The sequence below is a fragment of the Astatotilapia calliptera genome, chromosome 11, assembly GCF_964374335.1.
Source record: "Astatotilapia calliptera chromosome 11, fAstCal68.1, whole genome shotgun sequence".
NCBI classification, from domain to species: domain Eukaryota; kingdom Metazoa; phylum Chordata; class Actinopteri; order Cichliformes; family Cichlidae; genus Astatotilapia; species Astatotilapia calliptera.
The window spans coordinates 16,801,377-16,814,878 of NC_137432.1; the positions used below are offsets into that span (position 1 = coordinate 16,801,377).

General features: G+C 39.9%; 2 protein-coding genes across 4 annotated transcripts in view; both read left to right on the forward strand.

Moving 5' to 3' along the window:
- Positions 1–11: 11 nt before the first annotated feature.
- On the forward strand, positions 12–10,797 carry ttk (ttk protein kinase). Of its 3 annotated transcripts, none has more exons than XM_026184417.2 (25): positions 12–156; positions 1,235–1,322; positions 1,405–1,627; positions 1,710–1,816; positions 1,908–2,051; positions 2,207–2,318; positions 2,401–2,482; positions 2,592–2,707; positions 2,888–2,975; positions 3,136–3,244; positions 3,348–3,573; positions 5,264–5,370; positions 5,928–6,071; positions 6,192–6,361; positions 6,591–6,736; positions 6,996–7,122; positions 7,420–7,512; positions 7,626–7,783; positions 7,921–8,072; positions 8,192–8,316; positions 9,246–9,320; positions 9,417–9,593; positions 9,766–9,862; positions 9,947–10,032; positions 10,115–10,797. In XM_026184417.2, the coding sequence occupies exons 2-25, from the start codon at positions 1,235–1,237 to the stop codon at positions 10,181–10,183; spliced, it is 3,021 nt and encodes a 1,006-aa protein (XP_026040202.1). In that variant the 5' UTR covers positions 12–156; the 3' UTR covers positions 10,184–10,797. The 3 variants fall into 3 exon arrangements, with proteins under 3 accessions (XP_026040202.1, XP_026040201.1, XP_026040204.1); XM_026184416.2 differs by having other exon boundaries at positions 44–658; XM_026184419.2 differs by having other exon boundaries at positions 44–658; positions 3,351–3,573.
- A 495-nt stretch (positions 10,798–11,292) lies between these two features.
- Positions 11,293–13,502, forward strand: part of bckdhb (branched chain keto acid dehydrogenase E1 subunit beta) — a 75,538-nt gene continuing 73,328 nt past the window's right edge. The window contains exon 1 of the mRNA XM_026186036.2: positions 11,293–11,759. Coding sequence (XP_026041821.1) covers positions 11,582–11,759 — 178 coding nt within the window. The 5' untranslated portion in view covers positions 11,293–11,581. The remainder of the gene's footprint in view (positions 11,760–13,502) is intronic.

The window sequence follows — 13,502 nt, forward strand, 5'->3', positions numbered from 1 at the left end:
GATTGTGCCGTATTCAAGTGCTGTTGGAAAAAAAAGGGAGAGTATGTAATACAGGAGAGAATGGAGAAGACATGCACTGTATGGCTTTATGGCGAAGAACCTGCACTACAGATTTTATGCTGGCTTTGAGAGAGTTGATGGTCACATATAGAGAAGGTCAGTGTCTTTGTGGAGCTACAGAAAGCATATACAGCATCATAGGGTGCCAAGAAAGGAACTGTGGTATTGCATGAGGAAGTCAAAAGTGGTAGACAAGTATTTGAGGGTGATACAGGACACGTATGAGGACAGCGAGATTACATCAGACATCGGCTCTGAGCCCCTTCTTGAAAAATATTTGCATATTTCAATTTATACACGTTCAAAATACAAACTAGAAGTATTTATAAAAATTACAACGCGCTGGTAAATATCTATAGATACTTCTCAAAAAACGTTTAGAGAGACACGCGTCTCCCTTATATTTATCCTTTATTATTGTCGTCTTGCTTGTTTGTAAACTGAACGCATCGTGACGTCATCACAAAGACCCAATCAATACACAACGCCAACGGAAGCGGCATATTTGAAATCTGGCAGTTGAAGTCGAGCCTTTTTCCCTGTGTATTGTGCTGTAATTCCCGTCGCAAGAGACTTTTTTGTGGCAGGCCTAAACACGGTGAGATGGTTTTCGCTTTACTGCACTTTAACGTCATGTTTTTAAAAGTGTTCTAATGCGTGTTTAACTTCACTTGAGTGCGCGAGTCTTCGGCACAGTGGGGAGATTTGATGAGCAAGTTATCTTGAGCAAAATTGCTACATGCTACCTAGCCGGAAAATGAGCTAGCCCCGATTGTAAACACGAAGCTATCCAGGTTTATAAGGAAAGCATTTGTTCAGTAACTAGTCTTCAACTTGTTATCTAGGTTATTTCTTGCTGCTCACCAAGTCAGCATATAGTACCTTCTAGGTATTCCTCACCTTAGAATGAGAAATCACACAAAACTGGTAACTTAATGTTAATTAAATACTGAGAATTGTCTCAGTGTTGGTTACTCCTTTAACAACAGCTCTGGATTTCTTTTTAAATGTCTGCAGTCCTAGCTCCCCATTATTAATAACTGTTAATAAACGCGTCATATTAACATTAAATTGCATTTTCTGTGCTGGATTTTGTGTTCTTGTTATTCAAGCAAAATGCTTATATTCATTTGGGCTCATTTGTTATTTGTGTTGACTGAACTCATCATTTCAGATGGAGGAAGAGGAGCACACAGACAGAAAGCAGAAACTTGCCATGCTTTATCAAAAGCTTAACAAAATTAAAAAGTATCTCAATGAAGGTAACAAAGGATTAACAAGTAGTCATGTATGCCAGATGTCTACATTGCCGTGCATAACTGTGACACTTTGTGCTTGTTACAGATGACACAGACAATATTAACCAGGTCATTGGCTCAAACTCACCCGAATCATGTCTTTCATATTTGATGGACTTGGAGAAAAAAGGAGACCCTCACTTGGATAGTAATCACCTCACCAGGCTCATTGACTTTTATACCAGGGTGTTCTCCAATATGCCACTGGGAAAACACTGTCATAATGAGAGCTACGCAAGGATGTTGGTCAGATTTGCAGAGCTGAAAGCGTGAGTAGAAATGCTGTTCTTGGTTTAATTATATTTTCATCTGTGCATTCACTGGGTCATTTATTTTTTTTTTTTCTATTAGAATTCAAGATGTCAGTGAGGCAGAGCCTAACTTCAACGTGGCAAGGTCCCACAGCCAGAATTTTGCATTTGTCCACATTGCACATGCACAGTTTGAGATTTCTCAAGGTAGACATGTGATGTTTGTCCTTCAAAACATGTGCCAGTTCTCAAGAAATGCTATGTAGAATATTTAATTTAATCTCTAACACTTTACCAGGCAACGCAAAGAGAGGCATCTACATATTGCAGAATGCTGTTCAGGTGGGTGCCCAACCGAAAGAACAGCTGGAGGCTGCTTTGCGAAGAATTCAGAATGGAAAAGCACAACTATGGAGTTCAGAGGATAAGGAAAATTTACCAGGTGAGCATTCATGTTTATCTTGTGTCATTATATACATGTTGCTGTTTGACTTGACTGTCCAGCAGTAGAAAGTCACAATAGAGCTCAAATGTAATAATGCCCTTTTCCCAATCATGCTTTTCTCTTCTAAATATTTTGTGTTTTCTTTCTGTCAGTACCAAACAGTGATGCACAGGACTCTGTCAAAAAAGGCTCAGAGTTACAAAAAGTAAGCAGAACGTCAGATGGGACAGGTGACTTGCAGCTCTCAAGTATTTTTAGTTCGGGGTAAGAATAAAGTGGTTCTCAACCTCCCAGAAGGCTTTTTCTAAGGGGGAACATCTGACATTTTTTGTTCTCTGTCCTTCAGGAGGGACTCCCTTGGTGGAGCACCAGATGACCAACTACCAGGCTGGAGGACAGGATCTCAGCGCAAGAGAGCAGTTGGAATGGTCTGTGGGGTTTGTTTGTTTGTTTTTTCACTTGAAACTGTTCCGTGTTACCCATTACCAAAAGGTCTTTGAGGATCCCAAGTTCTGCTCTTACATTTTTGCTTTGTAGCCAGCAAGAGTTCCCATAGTCCCTTTCTCTATCCCAGAAAAGGATGATGATGATGACTACAATAATAGCAGGGTCTCCAAAGGAAGCGATGCATCAATCCCCACAAGTTTGTCCAGGTATGTTTATGTTTATTTATTTTGGTTAAAATGTAGTGAATGTAGGCAGGGGGTGGGATGATCTGAGAAATACAATTGAAATATATGTAATTAAGTGAATTTACTTTGCGTGTAATGTCCTGCAGTGTCAATGAAACCTATATCAGGTTTGTTCATGCTTAATTTGTGTCACTGTCTTAGGCAAACATCTGGTTCAAATATGAACCCAATATTTGGGCTATCCTCCTCAAAGAACAGTGCTGTGGATCGGGATATAGTGTGTGTTCAAGTGAGTACAAATAAACGTATTTGTACCTCTCAAATTCCACACTTGGTGGCTTTAGTTTCTAATGATCTGTTGTGTGAAGAACCTTAGCTTGAGCCAAAGAAAGAAATGTTGAATCCTTTTGTGCGTGTGTGTGTGTGTGTGTGTGTGTGTGTGTTCTCAGCAACCAGCTCTTAGTCCAGAGAAATCCACCTGGGAGGACCAGGCAGCCATAGACTCAACCACAACTCTCCTTCACACATGTTACACAAAGAACGCCTCAAGAATGGAAGGTACTACATTACATATTTCCATGTGGAATCTTATTTTCTATAGTTGTGTGAATGAAAGACACTGTGTCCCCTTCTCTGTTTTCATGACTGTTTTCCTTTCTAGCAGATGTAACTTACAATTTCGATCAGGTCGTCAATTCCAACTCTCCCGAGTCATGTTGGGCATACCTGACTAACCTGGAGAAGAGAGGGAACCCTCACACAGACATCAACCTTCTGAATAAGCTCAAGGACTGTTACTCTAAAGTCTTCTTCAAGCTGCCAGTCAGACAATACAGCAAAAATGCCACCTACGCCAGAATACTAGTCCGATATGCAGAACTAAAAGGGTGAGTGCCCCATCATATCATTCACAATAATACCAATATAAATTGTTATAAAAGTGTTAAATCATGATATCAATGATTCGTTGGAGCCATGCGTTTATGTTTCTCAGTGGGCAAAACAATGAGACAAAGCCAAGCATGTCTCTGCTAAATTTCTGCTAAAGGTGGGAACAAGATTTTTAGATTTGAATCTTATTATGTGGCTCCTAAAGAGTTGCAAGGTTGTTATTTATTTTTTTTATGTTAAATTAAAAATTGTTAAGTTATACTTTTACTTGGAGTTACAAGGAATACACTACCTGGGCTGCTTTTGCACTTACATTTGACTTATCCTCTGGATATAATGCTGTCGTTATGGTTGCATTGGTACTGCTAGCACCTTGTGGCAATAAATTCACACTTTGAATTAGGTTGTCACTGGAAAAACAAAGATGGAAAAGGCAATGCATTTTGTTTTAACTAATAAATCTTCTGCCTGCAAGCTGCAATCACTGATAAAACATAATATAATTTATATCTTTATTGCAAATTTCCTTGAAATGTTGTGAAATGATCGGTAGTCACCTGAAATGGTTTTCCAACAGTCTTGAAGGAGTTCCCAGAGATGCTGAACATGTGTGGGCCCTTTTGCCTTCAGTCTGCGGTCCATTTCATCCCAAACCATCTTAATTGGTAGCTGGTCCTACCAAATGTAAACCAGATGGGATGGAATGTCGCTGCAGGATGCTGTGGTGGCCAAGTTGGTTCAGTGTGCCTTCATTTTGGAGTAAATCCCCAACAGTGTCACCAGCAAAGCACCCACACACCATCACACCACCTCCTCCGTACTTCACGATGGAAACCATGCATGTGGAGATGATCTGTTCACCTTTTCTGCGTCACCCAAAGGTGGAACCAAAGATCTTGAATTTGGATCTCAAATTTGGACTCACCAGACCAAGCACAGATTTCCACTAGTCTAATGTCCATTCCCTATGTTTCTTGGCCCAAACGAATCTCTTCTGCTTGTTGTTTTTCTTAGTAGCTGTTTGACCCTAAAGACCTGATTGAGTCTTGCCTGAACAGTTGACGTAGAAATGTGTCTAGTAGAACTCTATGTGGCATTTATCTGCTCTAATCTGTTGTGCTGTTAACTTGTGGTTTCTGAGGCTAGTGACTCGAATGACTTTATCCTCAGCAGCAGAGGTGAATCTTGGTCTTCCTTTCCTGGGGCGGTCCTTGTGTGAGCCAGTTTCATCATAGCGCTTGATAATTTTTGCGACTGTACTTGAGGACACAGTCAAAGTTTAAGCAATTTTCCAGACTGACTGACCTTCAGTTCTTAAAGTAATGATGGACTGTCATTTCTCTTTACTTAGCTGATTTGTCCTTGCCATAATATGAATTCTAACAGTTGTCAAATAGAGCTGTCAGCTGTGTACCGACCTGACTTCTGCACAGCACAACAGATGGTCCCAACCCCATTAAGAGGGAAAGAAATTACACAGTGAAACGCTGACAAGGCACAACTGTGAAGTGAAAACCATTTCAGGTGACTACATCATGAAACCCACTGACAGAAGACCAAGGTTTTGCAGTGCTGTCAACTGTCCACATAGCCTTTCAGTCCCACCAAAAAAAGCATTGGCACAACCAAATGATAGCTATCAGTACTGCTCTTTAAGTGTATCATTGTTTCCTTTTTCTTCTGGAGGATCGAGGATCCAGATGAAGCACAGGACCACTTCATAGTTGCAAGATCCAACTGCAAAGCCTTTGCCTTTGTCCACATAGCACATGCCCAGTTTGAGGTCTCTCAAGGTATGTAATTTTCTGGAACCACATTCTCAAAACAAAAAGCTGAAAATAAGGAGCAACTCGTACAAATAAGGACATTGTTTTGCACAACTTCAAGACTCCTCCTTGAAGAATTTAAATTTAAAGGTGGCACCACTTTGGAAAAATAATAGGTAGTCCAGAGCGGCAATGTACTGCTGTAAAAGCAACTAATTAAGTCGGTGCTTTAGAAAAACAGTATTGCCATAACTGAAGCCAGTTGCTGTAGTGTAACTTTATTACAGAAAGATCATTGTAATCAGTAATCACAATGTCTTTAATAAATGTCTATCTCAGTGTAATCTGTTACAATAAGGTCCCATATACACCTGGAAGGAACATGTTTTTTGTCTAGATCTGATCGATGGATCACTATGTCTGCATAGTTTATTCAAAATGCATGCCAAACATTTGCTAGCGAGTGAAAAGTTTTGTCTGTATTTTGTGTTGTTTAGCCATAAGAATGTCTACTAATCAATCAATCGTTCATTAAAACATAATTGAAGTGCCATTTATTTATGCCCCTACTATCCTCTTTTTAGGTAACGTCAACAAAGCAACTTCAATTCTGCACAAAGCCCACACTTTAAATGCGAAGCCAGCCGAGCTCCTGGACATGGCCATACATAACCTTAAAGCTGGAGAGAAACGGCTACTGCCCACCAGTGAGGAGGACCCTCCCACAGGTAGAGATCTAAGTCAGTTCATTGTATGGGTCAAAACTTGAACATGCTTTTAAATTTAAATTAAATTTAAATACATTGTTATTTTTTAAATGCATTATATATTTTCCAAATTTCTTTTAGATTTGCAAGCAAGTGCTCCCGTAATGTCTGCATGTGGTGGAATCCAGGAAGTACAGCTTCCTGCTCGGGTCCCTGTCAGACGTTCGGTAGAGCAGCCTAAACCTGCGAGCAGGGAGCCTTTATCGGAGTGGAAGATCCCAACTTCCATCAACCGGCATGTTTCTCCTGAGGTCTGATGGCCCTTTTTAAATCTACTGCTAAATTTTTAGATACACTGATTTTAGTTTGTTTTTTTTCTACATGCAAGCTGGTGTTAGCTTATGTCTTCCCTGTGAAATATCCAAAGACTTGGTGGGTGTTTATTATCTTCACTTAGAACATGTATGTAAACATTTATTTTGATTATGTCTCAAAACCTTAAACGTTTTTTTTGTTGTTGTTTTTTTTTCCCCTTATAAGGTTAAACAGACAACACCCCCTGAACCTAGACCCATTCCTCGTCTGGCAGAATCTTTCCTTACACCATCCCTCCAACTTCCATCCAAAGCTAACTCACAAACAGTCTGCGAAACGCCTAACAGCAATAGATATCCAGCTGCTAACAGGTAATACTCTGACTTGGGTATTTGTGAAATCTCTCTTTAAATATGCAGCATAAGCAAAAGTGTTTTTTCATATCTGTAATTCTGCTCTTTAGTTTCCATTGGGAACGGTATTTAAATATATGCTTTATTGTAGGGTGCTAAAAAGTTGCGCTAAAAGTCAATTCTACTTCAAATCAATAAGCTAATACTTTTGTATTCTAGAATATTTCTATTGAAATAAAATGTCACACTCTGCATGCCTGTATTTGTCCCCTCTCAGCTTCATTACTCCTGTTGTAAAGAGAGGCCCTGAAGTGTCTTCCTCTGCAGCAGCGGCACACAGAGCTGGGCCTGCTCAGCAGCCATGCACACCTCTAAATCAAACGTTGTGTGCCCAGACACCACAGGTATATGTTCATGCCCTCCTTTTGGTTTTGTCTTATACATTAAAAAAAACCAACAACATACTGTGGAGTTTTTTGTTGCTGTTTTGTTTTGTTTGTTTTTAATTAAAGATTTTAGATGTGTGTGGGGAAAAGCACTTGATAGTATAAACATTTTTTTTCCCCAGCTTGACTGAACAGTAAACAGTTACTTGAATGCCAAGTAGACAAGAGTTCAGTCAGTTGGAAATATCAGCAGTAATTTAAATACTACTCTCAACTTTAATGGGAAACTGTATCTTTGTTTGGATCTCATTTTAGGCTTCCCTCAGTGCGTTGTCCAATGAATCCATTACGATTAAGGGGAAGCAGTTCTTCATTCTGAAGATGATTGGACGCGGGGGATCGAGTAAGGTAACAACAGTGTTAAGGAGTTCCCATAATGCCAAAAACATTTCACCACAGTCTGACAGTCCAGTCGGCCTCTAATCTTGTATTTTAAACAACTGCTTGTTTTCCCCCTCCAGGTTTACCAGGTGCTCGATCATAAAAAGCAGCTGTATGCAGTGAAATATGTGAACCTCGAGGAGGCCGACGCCCAGACTATAGAGAGTTACAAAAATGAAATTGAACATCTGAACCACCTGCAGCAGTACAGCGACCAGATTATAAAGCTCTATGACTAGTGAGTGCACAGCCTATCCAGAAATTATTTTTTAAATTAGGCAGCCTTTTTTCTATTGTTTACCTGAAGTATACATCTCTGCCTCAATAAATGTCCTGATGGTTGTGTTTTTTGTGGGTTGTGTTTGTTTCTTTCAGTGAAATAACCAACAGCTACATCTACATGTTGATGGAGTGTGGAAACTTGGATCTGAACACTTGGTTGCGAAAGCGCAAAACTGTGAACCCTCTAGAGAGGAAGTTCTACTGGAAGAACATGCTGGAGGCCGTCCACACCATCCACAAACACGGTTCATTTCTCTTGTGCCTCCCACTATCAGTTGACTACCACTTTCAGTGTTGTTCAAATGTCATAAATGTCATAGTAACTGATGGTCACTTCTAACCACTGCATGTGTGTTCTGTATAGGAATTATCCACAGCGACTTGAAACCAGCTAACTTCGTCATAGTGAATGCTTCGCTGAAACTGATCGATTTTGGCATCGCAAACAGAATCCAACCAGATGTAACGAGCATCATGAAGGATTCACAAGTAAGTCATACTAATTAATACACTGAACCTCTCGTGTGTCATGTCAGCTTGGGTCCCAAGCAATCAAACTACAAAGGAATGAAATTGCTGGAAAACAATCTGGTGGACTCTAGAGGGGTGATGATATCTGTGCTAGACTGTCCAGTATAGCCTGATAGTCAGACATTTTCTGGTTAGCATGGTCAATGTCTGCATACTTCCAGTCCCAGGCTACAAATGGTATCTGTTCCAGAGTCTTTCAGATAAGATAGATGGAGGGCCACGGTCATTTCTTCCAATAGACCAGCAGATGTTTTGACATTGCAGGAAAAAGCACATTGAATTAATAACACTGATGTATGAATGAGTGCATTCCACTAAGGTGCGGCCCAGATGCTTGTCGGCCTGTGATCATGGCCTACTGGGAAAGTTACAGCAACAGAGCCATTGTTAAAGAAATTTATTTCACCTGTGTGGGTTTTTTTTTTTTTTTTTTTTTTTTTGAGGATTTTTTTCTTCTTCTTCTTTTGCTTTAATAAATCAAAATCTCTGCAGGGGTGGTGTCCTAAGTATATTGTAGCATCTTTGAAACGACCTGCTGAAGTTCAAAAAACAGAATGGTCTTTAAAGGAAAGAGAGAGAGAATATCTAGTGAGCGGCTTTTCACTGGGTAAAAATGCTAATCAGAGGAAGGCTGAAGCAGAGCTAAAACGGCAACTCTTCAGACACTGGATGAAGTCAGGGATTGCACCAAGATACAGAAGAATGATTTTGAACTTCAAACCATGCAAAGCAACTCTAAATGAGCATACTGTGAGGGACAACAGAAAATGACAGTTTTCTAATTTAAGTTCTGTTAAATAAGTTGAAGCTGCAGCTCAGCTTAAGGATGTCAATCAGTTGGGAAAAATGGCTTAACATGTGTAACACGTAATCATTTGTCAACACAGGTAGGAACTCTGAACTATATGCCCCCTGAAGCCATCAAAGACACGTCATCCCAGACAGGAAAAGCACGCTCAAAGGTGTGTTACTTTCGTTTTTACTGATTTGACAGAGTCACTAACCAAACCGAGAATGCAACAGTAGGTAAGACACCTTCTGCTAATTTTGTTCAACAGATCAGCCCCAAAGGTGATGTGTGGTCCCTCGGATGTATTCTGTACTGTATGACTTACGGGAAGACTCCGTTCCAAAGCATCACCAACCAGATCAGCAAGCTGCACGCCATCATCGATCCCTCCCATAAAATAGAGTTTCCTGACATCTCGGAGAAGGATTTGCTCGATGTGTTGAAGGTGAAACGATGCCATAGATGGGACTTCTGTGTTACAGTTTTACACACATTAAAATGAGAATCTGTCCAATCAATTGTTGATGAGTCTTTATTAGAAGTGTTACTGAGGTCATGTAAAATAAAAATATTCAGCTTTTGTTTTGTTTGTTTTTTGTTTTTTTTCCTTTTACCAGAGATGCTTGGTACGAAACCCCAGAGAGAGAATTGCCATTGCAGAACTGCTGGAGCATCCGTATCTGCAGCTCAAACCACAAGCATCACCTGAACACGGTACATGTACATCAATCAGTAACAAGTTTGTGTACTAAGAAGATGCCAGGTTAACGTTAGAAATTCACCTGTACTCTGTTCCAGAATATCCTTCTAACAACGATCTTAAGAAGATCCTGACAGACCTCGCAGCCCTCCAGTCTCCAAACAGCATCATTCGAGCTGCTAATGTAAGAATAACTTCCCAAAATTTCTTCTCAGACTTCTTAAACAAGTTTCTGAAGCGCTAACTTTGCTCTCTCATCGTCACAGAATTTGGCAAGAATGTGCAGCAGTGGCAGGAAGCTGGATGTTGCAGAGTGTGCAAAGTCATCATCTTAACTGCCGTGGAAAATGTGTTGTGGCTGATTTGGTTCTTTTAAACCACTCATAACCACTAAAGTTTCCCTTTTTTGTGAGATAAACAAAGCAATATCTTTGTTTTTCTTGAAACAAAATAGCACATTGTTTCATTTTTACTCATTAGTAAATATAAGCACAAGCCATTTAGCCATCATTAAAACTACTTGTTTAGTATTGTGTTGTTTAAATCACCAAAAGAACCCCCCAAAAGCTCTGACCTGTAGTCAGAGATGCCAGACATCTGGCAGTGGCTCATTTGGATCCTGTCGGTTGCAGGATGGACTTTCAGTCCCATGGGAATTGACTGGCTTGTTTCAGTGCATCCTGTGAATGCTGTTTCAGATTCTGAGGAGATCAGGAAAAAACTTTGTGTCTGTGTGTTTTTGAACCCTTCCTGAGCAGTTTCAGGGAGTGCTGTTGCCATTACAGGATGTGCTTGGTCTGCAACAGAATTTATGTGGGTAGTACCTTTCAGAAATCCACACGAATGGTAGAATCTCTAAGTGTTACTCACTTAAGTTTGTTTTAATGTTTTGGCTTATCAGTTTGTGCAGTATAGTATAATACAATAAACATACTATATTGTACCATAAGAGTTTGTGCTTTGTTTTTTTCCATTGACATGTAGAAACTTTTTTTTCTTGAACCTGAAGCTTCTTCCTGTGAGGGCAGTAATACTATCGAGTTGTAATACAAATGCTTTACACACAAATGTAGAAATTTTCATATACTATTGTAAAAAATACTTATACATTTGTACCGTGAGTTGATAAATAAAATAATATATGAAATACATATGAATATATATAAATGAATTACATCACAGGGAACTGTACGGAAGAGGATTAGGGCCACTGGGGAAAAAAGATCTGAGAAAAAAGTAAGAATTAAATTCTGAGATCAAAGTCAGAATTCTGACTTTTTTCTCAGAATTCAGGAAAAGAAGAAAAAAAAAAAAGACGTGCCCACTTTTTTTTTTTCCCAGTGGCCCTAATCCTCTTCCGTAGAACTGAAACTACGTCTAGTGAACGATTTTAGACACCTGTACGTACTGCGCACACCACCCTCCTTTTTGACCAATCACGGCCTCACTCGCTGAGGCTGAGGCAGGAAGAAAAGGGCTCTCACTCCGCCACCATTCCCAGAAATCACAAAGAGTGGGGTCTCTCCTACTCGTATTCTAATGAGTATAGCAATATTTGTTTTAAACAAGCTAGCATGAAATCTCTCAGCGTCGTTTACTGAAGCTTTTGGGAAAGTCCCGGAAGTTGATCGGGAGCGAAACAATTCCCTCCGCTAGAATTGGGAGCTTGCTCTAATAGACGATCTTTAGTCGTAGGTTCATCTTGCCCTCCCTGTTCACTTATAACAACAGTGATGGCGGCTGCTGCTCGGCTCTTCCTTCGAGGTGCAAACTCGAAACTTTCCATCGCTCCCGGCTCCCTGGGGACCACGCTGCTAAAACTGTCGCCGAACTGCAGCTCCCGCACAAAAACACAACGAAGGCATGCGGCACACTTTACCTTTCAGCCTGACCCCGTCCCGTCTCAGTACGGTGAGTGTTTGGCTAACCGGCTAACATGGGGGAGCGGGTCGTGTTGATACCGCTGGAATGTCCTCAGTTCAACCGAGAAATGAGCTGTCACCGTGAATTACACCGTGTATGGTTAAAGGGCGTGAAACAGCTGCACGTGGGGTCTTCTGTTTACTTGTTAAGTCAGAGCAAAAACATTTCTGGCACAACTTCACCTACTTCCAAGGTGCATGGAGAGAATGAAAGAATTCACAATGCAGGAACTCCGGCAACACTTAAGGGAAGACTTTAAGTCTTTTGGCCTTCATCAGGGTCTTGTGACATACTGTCATGTTGTTCATCTTCCCGTAAGTGTTGCTGGAGTTCCACCTTCATCGTCCTTTTGTGAAGCTGTTGTGAAGCTGTCCTCATCATGGAAAGGATCCTACAGTATTATCCTCAACTCTTGACGGCAAGGCTCACCAGTGTGTTGTTGGTGGTGTTTTTTAAAATTATTATTATTATTATTATCATTATTTTATTCTAGAATAAACCAAAATGGGGATTTGGACATTTTATGTTTAACCTCCTAAGACCCGAACTCTTCCACAACATACATTTTAATTTCTCTTTGATATTTGGGCATATTGGGGCCCGATGAATGTAAAAACAAAGAATTACCAGATTTTCTTTTTTTTTTACCTTATTTTTGTTTTTAAGGAAAATAAGAGCCACGTATGAGGATATTCGTTTAAATTTTTTGATAGAACAGTAGCAGTATAATGTCCTCGTAAGTGGATATCAGGCCCTTGTAGAGCAAAATTGAGTATTTTGGTCTAAATAACCCAAAATGTGATGTCCACATATGTGGACGCCAGGTCCAAGGAGGTTAATGCAGTGTCTTTGTTTAGGCCCCCCAAAGGATGCTCTGTTTCACTTACATGAAAAGCTCGTGCATCTTGTGGGTTCATAGCCACAGCGTTCATACGACTTCTTGTAAATGGGTCCAGTCTTTTTACCTGGTTAATGAATGCTGAAATAACAAAGCAATAGCACACACCATTGCAGAAAACAGCCCTCGACTTACTTGTTGCCAGACAAGTGAAAGATTTCTGGTTTGATGCTGGGAGGAGACACTGTCTCTTGGCTCAGGAAGGGCACCTGGTGTAAAACTGAGAAAATAAAACATTCAAAGCTACCTGCTGCTACTAAGGAAGTAACTAAAAATGTATTTAATTTTTCCTTGTAGTGTGATCTAGTCCCAGGCTCTAAGCCGATTGCTTATTCTATAATATACTTTTACTTGATCCAGAATCACAACATGGTACTGAAAATTGTAGGTGGGAATCACCTGACACCCCACAATACAATATTATCACAATACTTTAATCCAAATTTTTAACATTTTGCAATAAGCTGAGTATTTCAAAACATAAAGTTCAATTTCAAATTGTTTCAACTGCAAATTATGTACTCAGAGTTAAACTTTTTCAATATCTGTCTTATCCAATAAAATAATGTTATCAGATTTTAGTTATTTTGTTTTTTGTTGTTGGAAAAAAAAAAGATGGTGTCAGTCTACTATCAGTCTGCAATTCAGTGAAGTCAAGTTGCCAACTCTTGAACATGTTTTTAAAAATACAGCAATTAACTGCTATAAATCCTCATAAATCACATATCTGTTGTTGTCTGTATGGACAGAAAGTCACATTTCACTACTCCATTTGTGCTCATCAGCCTTCCTGTTCTGTAGGAATATAACCAGAATACAACCAGCTGGTAGCC